The sequence below is a fragment of the Equus przewalskii genome, chromosome 9, assembly GCF_037783145.1.
Source record: "Equus przewalskii isolate Varuska chromosome 9, EquPr2, whole genome shotgun sequence".
Classification (NCBI taxonomy): domain Eukaryota; kingdom Metazoa; phylum Chordata; class Mammalia; order Perissodactyla; family Equidae; genus Equus; species Equus przewalskii.
Genome location: NC_091839.1, coordinates 83,214,643 through 83,235,839, shown reverse-complemented (window position 1 = coordinate 83,235,839; position 21,197 = coordinate 83,214,643). Strand labels below are relative to the sequence as shown.

The following is a 21,197-nucleotide window of genomic DNA, read 5'->3' as shown; positions in this document are numbered from 1 at the left end:
TTTTATTTTTTACTTTTTAAGCTTTTTGTTAAAAACTAAGACACAAGCACACACATTAGCCTAAGCCTACACAGGGTCAGGATCATCAGTATCACTGTCTTCAGCTCCACATCTTGTCCCACTGGAAGGTCTTCAGGGGCAATAACACATGTGGAGCTGTCATCTCCTGTGATAACAAGGCCTTCTTCTGGAACACCTCCTCAAGGACCTGCCTGAGGCTCTTCTTCAGGAGGTGTCACTGTTTTCAGAAACATGTCCATGGTGGTTTGTTTAGTTTATTTCTTTTTTTTTATCGTAGATTTGCTTGTAAGCAGATAATGCACCATCAACATTCCTCTGTATTAATGAAAACCTTTCGGTGTTGGGGTCCATGTTCTCAGACTTTTTAAGGAACTTGTGGAGGTCTGCAAAAACTTCTGCTAAACGCTTCACTGCGAATTTTCTTGGGGGTTCTTTTATCTTCTCCTGCAGTTTCCTTTTCTCTTGCTGCTTCTTCAGCCGTGCATTCCTGTTCCAGTTCCAAGATGGAACTTCTTCTAGGTGGCATTCCTACACTCCTTGGTGACATCACCCCAAGACCAAGCAAGGTTCTTGGTGCAGTCATAGATGTTGCACTCCTTCCAGAATTGTACCAGTGTCTTCTCAGTGTCTTCCTCAGTTGCAGCAATAGCCTGGGCCAAGGTCCCCCTCGGGTAGTAGGCCTTAAAAGCTATACCTCCTTGATGATTGGTTGGATCAAAAGGAGGATGTCCAGGAGCATTATCAACAATAAGTAAAATCTTGAAAGGTTTGTTATTTCCCAAACAGCACTTCGCCATTTTGCTGGCATAGCAATTCAGGAGGGCATTTTGGGAGAGAAGCTGGGTCATCCTTGACTTCTTATTGCTCCAGTAGACACTGGCAGTGTGTGCTTATTGATATGCTTGAAGGCCCTGGGGCTCTCACTGCCAGATCACAAAGGGTTTCAATTTGTAGGCTGCAACACTGCCCCCAAGCAAGACAGTTATTCTGTCCTTAAAAGCCTTGAGACCTGGCATTGACTTGGCCTCCTTAAGGATGGAAGTCCTTGCAGGCACCTGTTTCCAGAACTGGCAACCGTGTACGTTTGTCTACACAGCATCACAAACACATGAGTAATGCCTTGCGCTACAACGCCACTAGGCAATAGGAATTTTTCAGCTCCATTATAATCCTTTGGGACACCATCGTATATGGGGTCCATTGTTGACTGAAACATTATGTGCTGCCTTTTAACTCTCTCCCTCCTTCTGCGTCTGTTCCCTTTTCTGACATACTCTGCTTAGAGACTGTATGTACAAAATAGGCTAAGTAAATATAATTTAGGAAGAAAACTGGTTTTCCAAAATCATTTTCTACCTTCTGTAGGTGATGGATCTACTTACGAGATGAGTACTAGGTACTAAGGCCTACTTCTGAGGCCTACCTGCTGGCTGTGGCTCGTAGGGTAGCCTTCGCTTCAGCACGGGGAGCATGCCTGGCTTTGACTCTCGTATGACCTCAGAGGTTCATGACATGTAATGACGCACTGGGTCTGAACGAGGTCATATGCTGGGTGGGCTGTGGGGCAGGGACAGGCCACAGGCGCGAGCGGACTCCAGCCGTTCCGTCTGCACCTGGATGATCTTGTGGCACACTCTGTTCCAGGCTTTGTACTCGTCTAAAGTAAGTACATTTTTGTTTCTTTGTGCAAATGGCCCAGAAAGGGGCCACCTGTGAATGCTGTCGACTTGTCTGCAAACTTGGGGACTCATCAGAATCCTGCTGTGTAGCCCATCCCTATTCATGTCAATGTGCTCAGTTCACGGGACATGCGCCGTCAATCACGTGTCTATCGACTTCATCCTCCCGGGAAGCAGAACTGTGGTCCCAGTTCTGGCTGCTGCTTCTCGGAACTCACATTGGATTCTGTGGACTTGGCATTGGGCCCAGACGTCTGTAGAGCTAAACGCTCCCTGGGTGATTCTGATGTGCCCCCGTGGTTAAAGACCACTGACCCAGACGAGGGCGTGCAGATCGAAGAGCTCAGGAAGGTCTGCAGCTCTCCAGTCTGTGCGTGGACAGGCAGAGGGGCTGCTCTTGCTCAGAGCCTGGGCAAGGTTCTGGACGCCTGGCCACCGGCAGCCCTGTTGGCAGTGAAGTTCCGCTCTCGTGGACTTGGCTCTGTTTCGGCTGCTTCTCCCAATTCCCACTTGGCTGATAGAGACTCTGACCTGATCCTGAGGTCATCGCGCACGGGGGTCTTGTGTTCACTGCTGCTAAAAACAAAACACGTGGGCTTTGGGAAGAGCCCATCCTCCACTCTTTTTGCTGAGGAGCTGCTGAATCATAGTAGCGTGTTTCTCAAATTTTACTCCCACTCCCTTCCAGATGATAAGTGAGATCAGATACACTGAAATCTCCCTGCCTTGGAGACACCCAGCACGTGAGCATACCCAAGACTGGGGAAGTCTGTGATTAAGAAAACAAAACGTGTTTAAAACTTTGAGTTAAAAAGACTTATTTGCGGAGGAAGAGACTTCTGCTCCCATTCCTACAACTGAGCAGCTTCTCCTTGACACCAGTTTGGGAAAGACTGGCCAAGGCACTTTTTGGCTCAGTGGTTTTTTAGGGTTAATTTCTGACAGCTGAACCTCTCTTTAAAACCCCTTTGAACCTGGGCCGAATTAACAAATGGAGGGCTTGGCACGGCAGTTTCCTGATTCATAGCTGTATCCCTCTGCTCTCCTTGTGCCGCTAAGTACTATAATCTTTGACCTGAAAGGAAGAATACTGCTAACAAGTAAATGTTTAAAAGACCCCTTGAAGTCTAATGTGCGTGAGTTTGCACCTGGGGAGCCGTCTGCTGGATGAAAGAGCTGACTCACTTTTCATCTCCTGAGTCGGCGGCTGTTTTACAGTGGGTGGAAAGGAAGTGCTTTAGGTACCGAGGGTTAGGTTTCTCTTTATTTTTAGATGTGGTCAGCCATTGGCTGCGCCAACTTGGCGGTGACTGTAAGTGTGTTGGGGCCCTGCGTGAGCGATTTGGCATCACCGAGAATGAGTGAACTCCGACTTGGAAGAGTGCAAGCAACCGGAAACACGAGCCGCTGATGGACTGGGAGCCGTCAGGGGACTCAGCACGCAAGTGTGTGAAGCAGCAGCCCGGTGGGGCCAGGGGGCCAGGGTTTGAGAGGTGACAGTGGCCTCCCCCTGCTGTGTGGAATGGGAGATAGGAACTGTGTGTTGCCGGGCTTCCAGCTTTAAGATTTAATGAGTCTGAATTTTGCTGGTTTTCTGGTTTGTGTGGAAGTGGGTGTGTGTGTTAATGGGCTTCAGATGGGATTCGTCGAGCCTCCATGAAACAAGGATTTATTTCTAAAATTTGAGTGCCCTGCTGTGACAGTTTGACTGGAGAAGCCCTTACCAGGCATGAGGGAGCGGACTTCTATTTGCACGGCTGAGGGCGCTGGTTCCCTTGGCCGCGGCATTGGCACATGGAGTGAGGCGGAGGATGCGCACTGTCGTAGGAGGTTGGTGACTGACTGCAGGCCGAGATCGCTGTCAGGATCCCTTTTCAAAAGCTGTAAATCAATCCTGGCTACCCTGTTTGGTATGCTTTATTGTGTTTTTAGAAAATGTTTAGGTCACACTACTGAAACGCATCCACAGACATTTTCCTCAGGAACAGCAGCCTGCACAGAGGGCGCCTTCCAGTTCTGAGCTCCTGCTGCGGTGTTTTCACACAGTCGCTGTTGTGGGAAAGTGATGCTGTATCCTGTGTTCGTTCAGGGATTTTCTTTCACGCAGGCTGGACGGGCATGGGCTCGGGGTGTCGGTGCTGTGCCTCTGGGACATGACCTGTGCTCTTCAGAAGTGATGATCTTACTGTGTTTAACATTTGGGGAACAGGGGTTGCACAATTTTCTGGAGGGTCAGGATTAATTCTCTCTAGTTTTATTATGGTTATGAGAATACATTAATTGTCATGGAATAATTGTGTAAAAAAACAAAAGATATTTTCGAATGGTAACTTTCAAAGTTAAATCATTTGAAAGTTTCTGTGATTTTATCCCTTTTTTCTGCAGCTTAAGCCATAGTGTAATATTTACTACCAGTGTTTTCTTTTTTCTTAAGAAACTGGTACCTCTGATCTCTTACTGTTCCTTTTTCTGATTGTATTTTACAAATGCTCGAGTTCAAAGAGATACGTCTGATAATGATTTCCATCTGTTGAGGGCCTCCACCTAGCTATGTGCTCACCTCATAGCTCCATCAGGTGGGTGTTGCTCTTCTGTTTTTATTTTTTTCTGTGGGGAAGGGTTCAAGGAGGCTGTCCCAGGGTCAGTGTCAATAGATGTGTTGAAATCAGGACTGGAATCCAGCTCGGCCTGATTCAGACACTGGTGCCACCTCTGTCTGTTGCACCAGCAGCAGGTGCTAAAGCCTTGCTTCTCATGTTGTCTCTTAAGTAAAGTTTTACTGAACACCAACAGTTTAAGTTTTTTCTGCTTAAGGGACTGACCTCGTTGGCGGGCAGGAGGGGGGAGAGTGGGGTTGGGGGAATGTCAGTTACCTGAGGCAAACCAAGGGCTAGGCAACCAGCTTCAAGGTGTCCTCCGACCCTCAGGAGCGAGGGATGAGGGTCAGAGAGAATGCTCCGGGAAGGGGCAGTGAGATGAGAGGGCAGGCGAGACCCCGTTGTGGGCCTAACTCGAAGGTTTGCTTAGCAGTGGCGGGCGGGAGCAGGGTTCGACGCGGTCGGCTGTGGTCTGAGTTGGAGGGGACGTGTGGCCGCAGTGAGGCACATGTGGTCAAGCTGAGGCAGGAGGGAGCCAGATTCTGTTGGGAGGGAGGTGGGGTTTAGGGTGAAGGTAGGAGCAGGGTTCGAGGAAACCGCAGTCTGCAACAACCAGGGCAGGGGAAGGCAGGGGGAAAAGCGCGGAGACAAGGGCCCGGCTGCGGGCAGTCAGGGCTGAGGAGGTGGCAATGCTGAATGGGCTGAGCCGACTGTGGGCGGTTGGTGCCAAGGAGCAGAGTGACTGGGCATTTTGTCGTTGGAAGCTGGGGCATCAGAGGGAGAGGGATCCCGCGTCTAGAAGAAGAGACTGAAAGAGCCAAGCAGGGAGCAGACTCATTCAGGCCACGGCAGGGCCAGGAGGCCGGGGTGGACGAGGAGGGGGAGATTGGAGGGAGGCGGGGTGCGGGGGCAGCCTCGCAGGGGCCCCGCTGAGTGGGGAGAGGTGGCTCCTCACCCCACCCTGGGGTTGGGCTCAGCCAGTGGCCCCACACTTGTCTGATGAGCCCCCAGAGGTTCTGTGCGTCCCGGGAGCCCCACCAGGGCTGTATTTCAGTGAGCTCCCCCGGGGTGGCCAATGACCAGGTGACACAGGCTCAGGTGTCCTGCAGGGCAGACGCTGCCTCTGTGACACAGCCTCCCTGTGGCTCCTCGCGACCGTGTGGCTACAACAGACACTCCTAATGTTTCACCCGAGCTTGCTGGGCTGAGTGGACACCCAACCGCTTGTGCTTCATGACACCTCCAGGGTCCTCTGCTGGTACCCGACCTGACCCGTGGAGGCCAGTCTGGATCCAAGTAGTGTCTCTACCTCCCAGGCCTGGTGGAGACGGGCTGTTCTGTTCTGCCACCTGCTGGCCAACTTCAGGCAGACCATCCGGGGCTTGGGGGTGGCCTCAGCTTTCACACACAGCTTCAATGGAGCGCAGATGAGGCAAAAATCTTATTTCCAGTGTAGCCGTCTGCTCTCAGTTGAACATCTGACATTTGGTGTTGCAAACCTGGCAAAGTTAAGTTCCTCTCCCATGAAGGTTTCTTCCAGCTCCGTGTTAAAATGTTAACGACAACAGCATGTCTTGAGAGCAGTTTGCTGGGTCAATCTCAGAAAGAGCGTTTGTTTGCTGTGCGTCTGTTCTGTGGACAGTAATTCTGGCGATTCAAGGTGGTGTGAAGGCAGACAGGGTTCAAGCTCCAGAGACGTGTGATCTTGGGAGATTTCTTACCTTTCTGGGCTCAGTTTATCCTCAGCGTGGCTGCAGGCTGCAGTGCATCTGTCATCATCATCATCATTGTGTTGACCTGTCTGGATCTGGGTCCCAGCTCTGCCAATGACCCAGACTTGAAAATCCCATGGCGGCCCCGGCGGGCACTGCTGCTCGGTGGAGTGCGCAGCCTCTCAGACTCGTCGTTCCCTCGTCTATAAGATGAAGGTGTGCGGCACGATGATCCCCGAGGTCTCCTTTGGTCCCGAGCTTCTATGGCTTAAATGATCAGCACGAGTGTGGCTCAGTTTCCGCAGGGGTTGAGGGGGGCCGCATTTGTGCTTGGCCTTTAGGTAGGTGCCGGGCTTCCAGGCCCTGGCCCGTTGGCACCGATGTGCTGTACTGGGAGCTTCTGAGGAGGCTCATTTCATGCTCTGCATCTGATGCTCTTCAAACATCTTTAAAAGTTAGAATAGGAAAAATGTCAGGCTTCTTTACTTTCTCTTTCTTTTGAATATTACTGATTGAAACACAGCACTAGCGTTTAACTTTGCTCTATCTATAAACAAAATGCAAACTTTCCGAAAGATCGCTGGTTCTTAGTTGGGGTGGGGGCACACCTCACACAGACCTCGGAGCTTTTTGACAACACAAGTGCCAGACTACAAACCCAGAGGGCAATCTGCGTGTGATGTGTGAGTGAGACTCTCCTCTGCAATGACGGGTACTCACCCGCAGCTGAGGCTTGAGGCGCTCACGCGGCTTCCGTCGCGCCTGACCCTCTCAGCAGTGCTGGGCCAGCCAGCACTCAGGGACTTTTGGTGTTGAAGGCCCCGTGCTCAGCTCCGGGCCCTGGACTCCGATGAATGCTCGCTGACGTCCTCTTCGTCCACATCCCGCCCCCGCCTCCACTGGGCTGGTGGCATCGCACTTTGTTGGGCTCTGGGTTTCTTTGGTTATACGTTACGACAAGGCCATCCCTTGGATAGGAGCTTAGGGTTTGAGCTTCCTCAGACTTCATGGTCATCTCTTCTTGCAGAGGCGTCTCTTCTGGAAATGGCTGAGCGTAGGCCCACGTGTTAATTCTTGAATGACTTGGGTGGTTCTTACGTGATGTCACTTCCTCAAGTAGCTGGCACTGATATCCCACATGCTGAATAAGCACTATTGTACTACTTGATAAATTAAAGGTTGTTTGACACCATTAACTTTTTTTCCTTATTTTGAATTGTAACTTACTTTTAAGCTAAGCATTTTCTTATCAACTGTGGTCAGAAATGTGTATTTTATGGAGCTATCCTGTAACTGTTACTTTTCTTGTGTATTCATTTTTTTCCCTAGAAAAATTATCAGCAAAGTAAACTTTAGAGAATGGCTGGAACACACTTTGAGTGTGTGCGTGTGTGGTTTGACAAAATGTGGGGTTTTCTATTTATTTTTTAGCTATTTTAAGTAACTGTCGTTACTTATGGGGTAACTAGCCCACCTGCTGTTTTGTAGCACTTCCTTTTAACTCATCAGGAATTCACACTTTTCTTTGAACCATTTGTTGCCTCACTTCATTTTGGGAGAGAGATGTGCATGACAACCGTGGGAAAGGCCGAGAGCGGTCACTTGGGGATTCTGTCTTTAGAGGGGTCTGGGGGCCTGGTTCTTCCCTCTCAGTTCTGGCGTTGGGGGACAGGACCCTCCATGCCAGCTCCCCTCCCCTCCCTGCACCTGCAGGCTTGATTTTAGTCACCTGCTCTGCCTCGCCGCCACCGTGTGTAGCAGCGCGGCTCCCACGAGGCCCCAGTCCACGGCTGCCTCTTGTTGCTGCTGCAGGTGACCCTCGGGTGCTCAGTGCTGGTGCGTTGGCATTTCCTCGTTTACTTTTCCTAACAGCCTGATGAAGAAGGTCCCTGGTGTCCTTGTCCACAGGGGCTGAGGTCGGGGATGGCTGCGAGGACGTTGCTCACCTCAGTGCCCTTTGAGGCGGCGCTGCCACAGATCTGCCGTAGTGCCCCCACCGTCCTGGCTCCCCCGCTGTCTCTGGAGGTGACAGAGGGTCGACGGGGGGAGGGAGACTCATCGGAAGGGGCGTCTCTCCAGCTAATGTCTGCGTTCTGCCACCGTCCCTCCCCGCGGCTCCCGTGCGCCCTCCATGGAGGCGTCTAGCGCTTCACCCTTCTCTGAAGTTCTTCTGGGTGGAGCGGCATTTTAGAGAAACAGAAGTTCTCTTGATTTAACATACCCACTTTTGACTCTGGGGAACGTGGTGTTTCAAACAAAAATTTTGTTTGTCTTAGTGCTTCTTAGGCCTCCTGTTCTCTAAGTTTCTCCTTATCAAGATGAGTCTATTACTTGGAGACTCTGACAAATGTCATTTCGTGGCGGCAACTGAAGTGGCCGTTACCAAACTGGATTCCCCGTCTCCAGTAGCCTTTTTGCTGGAGGTTTTGATGACGTTGGGAGAGTTGGCGGAATATGTGACCGTAGAAACTGCTGAGCTGAAGAGAAAAACATGTTTATATTCTGCTTGTTGTGTTTCCATGTGTTCCAGAAAGCTTCAGTTTGTGAAGTTTTCTAAGAAAACACTCATGCCATGACTGGAATTTTAATAGTCATGGTTTATGAGAGAAACACAACAAGCCATGCCCTTAAGTATATCTGTACTTCAACTATAGCAGCTCAGGTCAATTTTAGACACCTCCTCCTGTGAAGTGTTCCTTTAATTACCTGAACAAGGTTGTAGGAAAAGGGTCAGGTGAGTGCATTTATGAACAGTGCCAAGTCCATGGTTCTTTAATTTTATATTTTATAAAAATAACTTTAAAAAAGATTTGGGCAATAAAAAAAAAGATTTGGGCAGTATTATATCATTTATGAAACTTAAACACACAAAAAAGTACTGTCTTGTTGATGAACACACTGGTATTTAGAAAAAGTGTAAAAACACCCTTGTGAGTGATGCACACCAAATGCAGAAGAACAGCTACCGCTGGGAGGTGGGGACAGGAGGAAAGTTTGGCTGTAACATTTTATTTTATTTTTTCTTTTTTATTTATTTATTTTTTGAGGAAGATTAGCCCTGAGCTAACATCTGCTGCCAATCCTCCTCTTTTCGCTGAGGAAGGCAGGCCCTGAGCTAACATCCGTGCCCATCTTCCTCTACTTTATATGTGGGATGCCTGCCACAGCATGGCTTGCCCAGCGGTGCCATGTCCGACCCGGGATCTGAACCGGCAAACCCTGGGCTGCCAAAGCAGAACATGCGCACTTAGCTGCTGCACCACCGGGCCGGCCCCTGTAACATTTTATTTTAAAAAACTGAAGCAAATATAGCCACATGTTAACTATCAAATCTGTGCTTATTTCTCTCCTTTTCTCAGTTTAAAATAATTTTGAATGAAAATTCAGCGTTAAATGATTAAAAATTTTACGTTGTATGTTTACATACAAGCTGTGGGAAAACAGAAATGCAAGATGGAAAAGTTTGCACCGTTTGCCCTGTGCTTCCTGGCTCGTGACGTCGCTGATGGTGTTTTCAGTGTGTCACCGAGTCTGCTTGTGTCCTCTGGTGCTTCGTCTCTGCTGCGTTCTAGTGCTGGTGCATTTCCAGCGGACTTGTGAGTGGGGACGTGAGCTCTTGTGCTTATGGAAGCTGTGCTGTGATGGTGTTGACGCTGAAGTGGTTCCCAGACTTTAACAAGCATCACGCTCGTCTGGAAACCTGTTTAAATGTGGCTCCCCAGGTCCCTCTCCAGAGGTGTGGACTAAATAGGATCCAGGAATGTGCTTTTTTTTTTTTAATGATTTTATTTTTCCTTTTTCTCCCCAAAGCCCCCAGTATATACTTGTATATTCTAGTTGCAGGTCCTTCTGGTTGTGCTATGTGGGATGCTGCCTCAGTGTGGCCTGATGAGCAGTGCCATGTTCACATCCAGGATCCGAAGTGGCAAAACTCTGGGCCACCGCAGCGGAGCATGTGAACCCGACCACTTGGCCATGGGGCCGGCCGGAATGTGCATTGTTAAGGAGCCTGGCCCTGACTCCCCCGCCCCAGTCCACACTGACTCTCCTGGGGGTGCCCTGAGGTACACAGTGTGGGAACACTGGTTTGACCCGCCTTTGCTGTGCAGCCTACCCAGCTCTGGGCTCCAGGGATGCTTCTGTTTTTGTAAATCATGTCTTATTGACGCCCAGCCCTGATTTGCTCACAGAGCCTCTGCTGCTTTTCTGGCACAATGGCAAGTCGGGTGGTTGGAACAGAGGCTGGGGAGCTTGCAGAGCCTCATGGAACTGCTGTCTGGCTCTCTGTAAATGGTGTGCTGAGCCTGCGTGTGATCTCGTGTTTTGCGGGGTCAGCATCAAAGTAAGTCCAGTGGAGAAGCTGGAGCGCGTTTAACGGGAGGGTGAATGTGATGATGAGGGGCGTGTAGTGACCAGTTCAGTGTGACAAGTGCCAATTGAGCCCTGGCTGCATGCAGGGACTGTGCTCACCGTGCCTCAGTTTCCCACCCGGCCATTCACAGCCTTCAGGGAAACACGTGATTCAGACATGATGGGGTAGGTGGGCGTCCCTCTTCGTGGGGTGCTATGGGCACATACAGCAGTGGGGAGTGGTGTCCCAGGAGTCCCTAACCCTCGGTGGCTTGTCCAGCAGGTCCTGAGGTGGATGAGGTTCCACATAGGGGCCCCCACTTGCTGGGGTGAGGGGTGCGTCGCTCTGGGCAGTACCGTGTCGAGGAGGCGTGTTCAGTGGACTTTGCTCTTGGCACCATTGCCGTGAGAAGGGTAGGTGTGGACTGGCATGCTGGTGCTTGGAGGGGCAGGAGCAGCCCCTAGAGACCTCTGAAGTGACCGGCCACGTCTGCACCCATTTGAGACTGGTTCCGTGTCCTGGGAAGTTCCTCAGTCTCTGGCAGGGGGGACAGTTGCCTGGAGCAGGGCCTCCCTGGGCCACATTCAGCGGGTGGCTGACCTCTGCACAGCCCTCATAGATGAGGCTGTTTTAAGCCACTTAGTTCGAGGTGTTTGTTACCCAGCGATAGTTCAGTGATATAGTGTCCGAGAATGTTTACGTGTTTGAACCGAGACAGCACCGGGCAGAAGTTGTGAAGGGCATGGAAAGCTGAGCAGGTGGAGAAGAGAACAAGTGTCTGCAGACGGAGGGCAGAGGAGGCACACCCAGGGCCTTGGAGGATGGTGAGAGCTGGCCTGGGGGACACAGCCGACAGGGCAGCCCATTCCCCAGGGTCTTGCTAGCCCGGGGGGAGGTCTGAAGGGGCTGCGGGCATGGGCGGTCAGGGCAGGCCGAGGTGTGGGAATCTTGGACCCTCCTTCAGATCTCAGCTCCACTGCCTGAGGACTGGGGGACCCAACAGGTTCCCATGTCGTCGTCCTCAGCGTCTGCATCTGTAAAATGCGGGGTGATGCTTGTTTCACAGGGTTTTGTTACAGGGAAGGAACTGACAGGCACATCTGTGGATCCTTCCCTTGCTGTGGATGCCGCGGCCGTCTGGCTGGGACAGTGTGACTGGGCATGTCGGGCGTGACAACTGCCCGATGGCTCCAGATGTCCTCCAGTTTTCTTTCCCACTTTCTTTTTAATGTTTAATTCTCATTATTTCACTCAGTTATGCACTGGGGGAAGGGATTATTTGGTCTGAGGAGATGGAATACTTGAAAATAACTGAGATTACGACGCACTCAACTGCGTGTTCTCAGTAATTTAAAAAAGGCTTTTCAAATTAAAGCCACTTTGGCAAAAAAATTACCACTTCTCCTCATGTCGTGGCCTAACTCATCCCAAACCAAAATATTTTCATGTGTGGAGTCAGGGGGTCTATGGGAAACCTCTGTACCTTCCTCTCAATTTGCTGTGAATCTAAGACTGCTCTAGTAAAACAATTCTACCAAAAAAAAAAAAAAGAGAGGAAGAGCTGAAAATAATTTCCAAATTAAAAAAAATTTTTTCAAACAACCAAAGCAGGCATTATTGACTTAGAATTGAGTTTTAAAAAGTAGAACCTTGAAACTCCTAACCTTTTACAGTGTTTTTCTTATCGTGAACGCAAGGCCTGCCTGTATGGCAGAGACTAAAAGTTCAGAAAGAGCGTCAGGTCACACGTAAGTGACCAGTCCAGTGTCAGTGACTCAGGACGCTTGGTGTGTAGACTTCCAGATCCTTACTAGCCTTTTCTGTCAAATGTTTCTATAAGTCACCAGTTGGTAATTTAGGCTGCTTTAATTAACCCTCCTAGGCCACGTTTTGCCAACTTCTGCTTCTATAAACAACATAGAAAAAATGCCTGGAAAAGAATTAGAAACTTTGCAAAGTGTAAGATGGCAAACAAATCTCGGAAGAATTCTTACAAAATGAACAGAAATGCTTAAAGAGGCAGCAGATTGGGAAACTCCCCTGGTGCCCCGAGCAGGTTCCCGGGCTGCTGTGGAAAACAGCCACAGACTTGGGGACACAGGACAATGAAAGTCACCTCCTCAGTCCTGGAGGCCAGAAGTCTGAGTCAGCTGTCGGCAGGGCTGCGCTCCCTCCAGAGGCTCCGGGGGCTGCTGCTGTGGCCTCTCCCGAGGCCTCTTCTTGGGGCTGGCGGCTGCTGGCATCCCTCGGCTTGTGGCTGCATCTCGAGCTTCTGCCTCTCGGGTCACGTTGCTGTCTTGTGTCTGAAACCTCCCACTGCCTCTCTTACGAAGGACACGTGTGACCCACTAGGGCTCACTGGATAATCCAGAATAATCTCCCATCTCATGACCCTTGATCATGTCTAGACACATTTTCCCATATAAGATGACATTTACAGGTTCCCCCTGCTCCCTTTGCTAATAGTAAAAAAGTTAGTCATTATGGGGCTATTAATTTTCTACCAACTCGTAGTTTTACCAGATTTTCACGTTGGCAGAATTCAGTGGTATACTGGGGCCGTTGTGTACTGGCTGTGAGAGCCAATTCCTACATTTTTAGGATTTTAGCAGGCTGATTGTGAAATTGTCGGTAGCTTGAAACTGGCAGTAGTGGGAGTCTACACTGAGGAACTACAACAGGTCAGGGCTGCCCACCCCAGAGAGCCGGTTTAACAAGACCCCCCCACCTCTAGGACGCTCGTCTGGAGTCCTCGCCTGAGGAGCCCTCTCAGCCCTGGAGCTGACTCAAGGCTACTGCTTGTTTTACTTCCTTCTTTCCCTTCTGCTGGAGGTATCATGTGCATCTCTCTCCTACAGTGAATTTTAAACTTCTCGAGGGCGGTCCCATCTTTCGTGCTTTAGACTCCGCCTGGCCTGGCTGGCCTCCAGCAAGGGGTCCACGAGCATTTGCATTGAACCCTCCCTCTCAGCGCTTCCCCATTCTAGAGATGCTGGTGCTGAGGGGAGTCGCAAATATCCCAAATACGTATATTCACATTTCTGTCTCCTTCCTTCTTTGGGGACACACTTGAATTTGGGTACTGGGTGCCACCAATTAATGAATTTTAAGTGCTTTGTACCCAATTCTGTTTGCTCGTATTGTTGGAAGGAGGATTTGTCTGGTTCAGTAAAGCCGCTGCTCGGACCGGCAATATCTGACACGTGTTTAGCGTGGAGTCAGTGCAATAAGGGTGGCTGAATCCGTGAAATGTCTTTAGAAAACCAGATTTATACAGTGTGCTCCAGAGAGCCAGGGAGAAGGCAGTATTAAAGATAGAGCTAAATACAATAAACCCTTCGGAAGGTCACTTAAGGTTGGCTGAAAATGCTTTGTCTTAAACATGTACCAGGAAAAACTGAGGTGAAACATTGCTCCACGGCTCCAGAGCAGCCAGTTCACGTGGTGGAACCCAGGGCCCAGCCTGCGTGTGGCTTACGATGGGGCTCAGGCTGCTTGTCTCATGTGGCCCGTTGTTGATCGCCCCAGGTGCTGGACTGATCACTGGGTTTTGGAGTTTTGGTGGATGTAAGTGTGCCCATACCCCAGCAGTTAGAACCCTCCTTCTTCAAGGGGAGCAGTTTAACTCTCTGAATAATGGAATTTTATTATTCACCCTTTAGTTCAGATTATATACATACAGTCGGTTTACAGATTTTACTTTTGCCTTTCGGAATTTAGCAATAAAGGAATGATTGCTATAAAAGCCTCACTATTTCCATGCCCTGAAACACGTTAAGGTTACAGTGGAGGTGACGCAGAAGTAATTCGATGGTTCTGCTGTCCCTCGTTCAGCCAGTGTTCCTCCGGTGCTGGCCCAGAGGAGCCTGTGGACGAGCATCACCCGGGCCTGATGGGGCTCAGAGCTTCAGGCCCCACCCCAGTAAGGAGACTGCACGTCAGCAAGATCTCCTGTGATTTCTGTTTGTGGCAAAGTTTGTGAAGAACTGGTTGAGTAGGTAGAAAAAATAATTACCAGGGTCACTGGAGAGGCACCGAGTGCAGAGGAGATTGTGGTTCAGACATTTCCTTATTTGGGATTTGATTTCAGTCTCAGAGTAAGTTCATCCTTGGTCATCTCCTATCAGAAGAATCTCAAAGTCGATGCTTAGTTTTCGGGACCTTCTCATCTGAGTCCCTTGGATGGGGACGTTGTCTTAGTGAAGGTTGGGGCAGGGTTTGCATAGGGGTTGTTGACCACTCATCAAGCCTCTGACAGCCCACGGTGTCTGCCAGCAACCGCTCTGTCCTGGCAGCCTTTGTTCCCTCACAGACTGACCACCTGCAGATGGAGAGCAGTGATGCACTGCCGTGTTGCTCCCGTGTCAGGTGATCCCCGGGGGACAGTGTGGCTGGGGCTCAGCTGTCAGTTCTGTTCCGGGTCCTTTTCAGACCTGAGGACGTTGAAGGGTGGGATTTAGGCTTGTGATGATCCATAAATATAAATGTTTGCTTCTGATCTTTCCATTTGAGGGACACAACACTGCTAACTCCACTGAGAGGACCTCTGACGCTCGGCGCTGGGGCTGGATGGAGGGCCTCGCTCTCCTTCTCTTAGAGCTTGGAGCACGGTGGGGGAGGGAGTCTGAGCAGGTTGTTGCACTGCCCTCTCTTCTGCGACTTCTGAGAGTCGGGTCAATGGTTTAACTCCGTGGTGGAGGGGCGAGGATGGTGAGGAAGGAGGATTTGCTGTGCTGTGGGAGCTGACTTGCTGAGGCCCTGGGGGTAATACAGTTTTGTTTTGGTTTTTATTTAGTTACAAATGTCTGGCTCAAGCTGTTTACTTCTAGATGCTGAGATAAGCTTTCATCATTAGTGTGTACAAATTACCTCATAGAGAGTTTGCATTGAAACCTGCTCCTAAATTATTTACCAGAGCTGGCAGCTGGAAAACCTACCACTCCGTGTCCTGCCAGCTCCGGGTCCCGTGGGTCGCCTGGGTGACTCGTGTGGTAACCTGATAGGGTGCACACTCCACCCGCCTCCCGGTCGGCTGCTTGGAGCAGGATGCAGTTTGGAGTGACTGTCCTTGCTGCTGTGCGTGGTTTCCACCTGGATCTCTGTTCACAAGCCCTTGGCCTGTGGCCCCCACCCCAGCCACACACCAGCCCCACAGCCCCAGCACGTCGGCCGCCCACCCTGGTTTCTGAGGTCGGGGTTCTGCCTCCCTCATTCTTCCTCCCAGGTTTGAGGGGAGGGCCCAGGGAAGTTGAAAGTCACAGCCTCCTTTGTGGCCTTTGAGGCTGAGAAACCGATGGCACTTGAAGTCAGTCCCTCCTCTCAGCGGGCATTTTACACAGATGGCAAGTGGAGCAGCTACCCGCCTGGTGGGTCGAGGGTTTGTCTAATCCCATATCCTGTCGTGTTTAACGATTTTTCTTAGATCAAGAACTTTCATTTGAGCTAAACTCCTTTCTAAGGATGTCGGTAATATATTGAAACATGAAATATTGTGTCTTTTGGCAAGGACCTTCCAAATGTGTTCAATCTATCCATTGACTCTCAGTGGAAACATAAATAAATCTTTCCAAATTAGTGGCTATTTGACTCAGGAATTCCCAAAGAAGAATGATTCTAGAACTTCCCTTGGAATGTATTCTGATGCCTCCCAGTTTTTATAATTAACTTTTATTTAAAGTATTACTTAAATCATTCTCGAAATAATAAAGAGTAATTTCTTGTCCTTTTGTCAGTAGTGATGGGTAAATTTCTCACCACTTTCAAGAACTCCATGTGAAAGAGGCAATCAGTCATAAACCTGGTGTAGGTCCACCTGGGGGCGTTTCAGGCCTGGACTCGCTCCTCACAAGTCAGGGGACAGGGTGCATCTGGGGCAGCTGTGGGGACACCTTCCACGAGAGCGCCGTGCTTCGTTCTGTGAGCGCTCAACGACTCCTGCTAAATGTGTAATTTACGCAAAATTATTTATCCGATTCCCCGACGCCTGGAGCTCAGCAGGGGTGAAGTGGTAGGAACGGAGCAGTTATTGACACGTGTGGTGGCAACTGGGGTTTCCGTTTGACAGCCCAACGGCAAGAGGGGAGATGGGAAGTACGGCCCAGGGAGGAAGGTGGAGAAGCCTGCCCACAAGGTCTGGGAAGAGTGTGCCCTGTGGTTTTCATGGGAGAAATATTAGATTAAGATGTTTTGTTACCTTGCAGATTATAGCTGAAGCTGTTTGAAGAAACAGGTTGTACTCCTGTTTCTTCTCCTCTGCAGGGTTACTGTGGAGATGATAATAGACACGAATGATAGTAACACACATGACGTGCAGGGAGGAACGACCCGGCTGTGTGGAGGTGGGTGCACATGGCTCTGGGGTTGATAGTCCAGGTGGTGAAAACGGGGGGTTCATTGTAGTTGCAGTTTGAGCGAATGTGATAGCTTTTCAAGCAGCCCACTTATGATTTCTAAGCTGATTGGAGCACATATGTAACATGGATAGTTAAAATCTAATATTTCCTCCACGGCTGATTTAAACGATAATGTTGTCTTGGCCATATAGGAACTCTGATCCAGTTGTAAAAGTAGTCAATTTATTGGAGCTTCTTTTACATAAATGAAAGTTTTGATCATCAAGGCCCAGTATAACAGAAACATGAAATAGCTGGTAGATGGAGAATTGGTTATTGTGCAGACATATCCGTAGGTCCTAGGAATAATGGGAAATCCATTAAGCTGCTTGGAAACCCAGCCTGTATGTGCTCACTTTGAGGGAGTCCCGAGTTTCTTCCCTGACTGGACCAGGCTCCTCTTGGTTGCTTGGCAGTGACTATTCCTCGAGCCCTTCCCTCAACTTTCTCCCAGATGTGTATAGGGACAGGAGGTAAGGAGGAAACACACCGGGTACCTGTGACACCAGTGCACCTGTGCTGCTGTGTGTGTGGTGCACACGCTGGGGGGTGGGCTGGAAAAAGCGTTCAGCAGCACTTGCTGTATCTAAGAACAGCACAGGGTTTATTGCAGAGTTCAGATATTCCTAAGTTAAAAATGTTGCTGCGAGGAGGTAGACACTGAGGGGAGAGACTTGTGTTCCTCATTTGAGGTCCATGGATCCTTAGAGAATGCATCCATGGATCTTGGGGGGGGGGGGTCCCAGGAACCTCTGAAATGGGAAGCAGGATTTGGGATATTTACATATTTTCTCACATGAGAGTCTTTTTTTACTTTTCAGTTTATATTTTGAGATTCTCAAAAGTGTCTTTGGCTCAGAAAGAATACTGGATGTTTGAACTTGGTTGTTAGCCACTGGTGCTTTACATAATTGTATTGTTTTTGCCCTTATAATAAGGAAGTAGAGGTGTCATTCCAGTTCAGCAGCTGGGCCCCATGCTGGGCGGCGTAGGCAGCATCCTTGGCGGGTGGCGAAGCTTTGAACCCAGTGATGTCTGATGCCACCTGGTCCGTCACTGCTTCCTCTGTGTGATGCTGGGCATCTCACAGCCTTCTCTGGGCCTGAATTTCTCCATTTGTAAGTTGAGGGGTTTAAACTGCAGATCTCTTGAGGACCCCTGTCTGTTTTCCTGGTTGGTGCTGCAGCTTTGCCCCTCAGCCCCAGAGCCTGTTCCCTGTGTGGTTTCCATGTGGTGCGGGCTGTCCATCCCAGGACCTCTCCCAGCTGCTCTGGGTTTTTTCTTCCACAAATTTTTCAGTCCTAGTAAAACTTGGAGTGGCTTTTTCTTAAAATCTCAGTGGATTGCAGTAGATCCTGCTTTTATAATTTTTAGTCAAAGTTTATTTTCTATTGCAATTGGTTAGTTTTAATATATTTGCTCAAAGCTGGGTAAAGGGGAGACAGACCCAGTTCTCTGCTTGTTGCATGTCAGTCTCACTCTGAACAGACTTGGGGGTGCTGGCCTGAGTATCTAGGTAGGAAGTGGCAGGGCCTCTTGACTCCCCTGGGCCCTGGAGTTATGTGGGCCTTGGGTGAGACGCTCACTCAAGTGCGTTCCAGCTGGGGCTCCAGGTGTCTTCCTGCCTGCCGTGATGAAGGGTGTGGGTAGGAGCTCAGGGCTAGAGCCTGCAGCTGCCTGCCACCAGTGCAGCTTTCTGGTGGTGGTTCTGCAAGACAGGAGGCCTCTCACAGTGAGAGAAGAGCGAACCCCAGGGACTACGGGGGAGGCAGAAGGGTCCTCAGCCTGGCTCTCGAGCTGCTGGGGGAAGACGGGAGAGGCAAGGATGGGTGCAGGACACACATTTCGCCTTTGCTGAAGCTGGGAGTGAAGCAGGAGCTGAGCCAGTTTACTTCTGTGGAGATACACTTCCCTGGAGGATGACCTTCCTAAGCCGGTCTGGGAAGCTCGACGCATGTATGTGACCACATACTCTCCTGGAACCCCTTCTCAGAGTCCCTCCTTCAGACGTGTGGTCTGATAATTCGGTTCTTTCCTTTGTCCCCAGAAGTGTGTATTCTGCGTGGACTTGCAGTTTCCATCGCTTTGCTGGGTTTCGGAAGTTTGAGCCGCCGTGCAGTGCTGGCTGTGGGGAGGTGGGGCTTCTGTTTCCAATGAGGAGCCTTCAGCGTCGGGAGAGCCTATCGCCTTTCACGGGAGCTACTCTGATCCAGGCAGTGGCCACGCAGTCTGGTTATTGTTTGTGGATCCAGGCGGTTTGCAGCCGGAAGGAGGGCAGGTGGGGGTTTACGACTCTGCGCTGCGGGACTAGCCGGGAGACTCTGATTTCTCCTGCCACCTGTGCGGGTGAACTTGGAACTGGGCGCCTGGCTTGACGCCGACTCTTTTTCTCCAGCTGGAGGAGTTCCTTCCGTCTGTGTTCTGCCCTTGGAAGGAAAGATGCCTGGGAGAGGAGTGGGGCCACCAGAGGCGGTGCTGGGTGCGCACCACAGAGCCTCAGTTATGTTCTTTGCAAAGTCCTGACAAGTGTTCCTGAAATGGACACTCTGCTTCATTTTTAAAATTGTACTTTTATTTGTTTTTATTTTCATTTTTGGGGGGCCGTGGACATCCCTGACCTAGAAACCAAGTACAACAATGTGGCTAGTGTAAAAAAATATTTTTTTTGTTTCTTAACTCCTCATTTTCCTTTTCTTTGTAATTGGGTGACATAGAAGCAGCCTTTTTGCATAAAGCTGTGCCTGACTCTCAACACCGTCTGAATGAATGGGACGGAGCAGTCTCGATCAAAGGACCTGGACCAATTTTAAAAAACGAGCCTTTTGTTTGTTGGGCTACCTTTGTCTGTAGTTGATTTTGATGTGAAAGAAGATGAAAAAGGACGGCTCTTCAGGTTCCTTCAGATTCAAGTCCAGCCCGGGTTCTCTCTCACGTGCTGTGAGTTGGATAAATTTCTCCTCCTTGTCCAGGCAGACAAAGAGGCTGTTCCGCAGTGATGGGGAGCTCCCGGTTTGTGGGCAGCAGGTGGAAGCGGACGATGAAAACTGGACCTACAGAACCCAGCCCAGAAAAGGTGACTTGAGTTTTTTTTTACTTAAACATTTTTAGAAGTTTGTAGAATTCTTCGTTTCTATCACTGATTTCCCTTCACAATTTTTGGCCTTGTTAGGAGGGGTTTTTTTGTTTATTTTAGAATTCAGTATCATTCATTTGCTTACATGCCTAAAATAAAAGTGCTCTCTCACTTAGTTTCAGCATGAGATCACATCCTTCTAAGAAGGACGGAATAGCCATTGTTGTCCTCAGCACTCCCCTCCTCAGACCCTCACACTCACGTGACTTGTGGAGAGTTCGGTGGTGAACCGTCTCACAGAAGGAGTCATCTGCTCTGGGACTGAGGTTGGGACGTGGAGCTCTTTTCTGGAACAGTGCACTGAGGAGCCTGGGAATCCTGGATGGCCTCCAGGCATCTTTCTGCTGAGAAGATTGATGGGTTACATGAGCAGGTGTTGGGGTGACATCGAGGAGAATGAACCCACGAAGGGCTTGCCCTTCTTATCTTGGCCAAAAGGAGTTTTTGGATTTCTTTCCAGTTCCTTTCCGACCAGGCTGGTCTCTTTTCAGGGTTAGCGTGTTTTGCCTTCCTCAAGGCGAAGAAAAGATCAGTCCTGGTGGAGAGAAATATTTCAATATTTCTCAACACACCCCTATATTATGTTTAGAATTTCTGAGTTCTTCCTCTTATGACTGTTTACTGGAGAGACTGGTCAGTTAGGGTCTGAAATGGCTTCTCCCTCGGCGCCGTGGCTGACCCCATGGGGAGCCCTATTGAAGTGTTACAAAGGAGCCGGTCCAGACATTCCATGTGATTGTGTTTCCGTGTTTATCACATTCTTCCCGTGCAAAAGAAACCTCGTTAGAATCTTTCAGGGACCTGTTCTTTCTCCTCTTCTGGGAAACAAAACTGAAATGTGAGAGAATAAACTAAGTTAAATATGTGCTTGTGGGTCCAATAATTATATTCCATGGACTGAGAATTAAATACAGCCCTTCTTGTGGATGATGTGTGTTACACCACTTGTTCTTGTCTGTTAGCTGTGGCACAGGAGGGGCTAGTTCATGCTCTTTGAAGTCAGTTGTTTATTATGTCAAGAAGGTGGCCAGCGCTGGTCCGCTGATGCTGAGCTCCAATATGCAGGTTTTCACTCAGATACAGTGTGACTGCCAGGAGTAGGGAAGTCTCTGTGCCCTCCGGCTGGAGTCTTGGAGTTTCGTAAGTCCACGAACTTGCCTTTTCTAAATCGAGTGAGCTGTGGTTTTGGTAAATGGGTGGGTTGTAGTGTTTGAAGAAAGCATTTGAAGGGTGGATACAGTAGTGCTGTTGCTGCCAGAGGGTGTCGTTTTGATTTCTTTGGCTTTTGCTGGAAGTTGTTTTTTATGACTTG

The 21,197-nt window shown here is 49.6% G+C and overlaps 1 protein-coding gene across 8 annotated transcripts in view; it reads left to right on the top strand.

Moving 5' to 3' along the window:
• Positions 1-21,197, top strand: part of NHSL1 (NHS like 1) — a 290,732-nt gene that overhangs the window by 148,287 nt on the left and 121,248 nt on the right. For 2 of the 8 annotated variants that reach the window (XM_070559453.1, XM_070559448.1), the window contains exon 1: positions 19,014-19,825. The exons of 5 other annotated variants lie outside the window; for them this stretch is intronic. In XM_070559453.1, the coding sequence (XP_070415554.1) occupies positions 19,624-19,825 (202 nt within the window). In that variant the 5' untranslated portion in view covers positions 19,014-19,623. Of the gene's footprint in view, positions 1-19,013; positions 19,826-20,919; positions 21,026-21,197 lie in introns of those variants that run through there. One more of the 8 variants, XM_070559461.1, reaches the window with a different exon arrangement.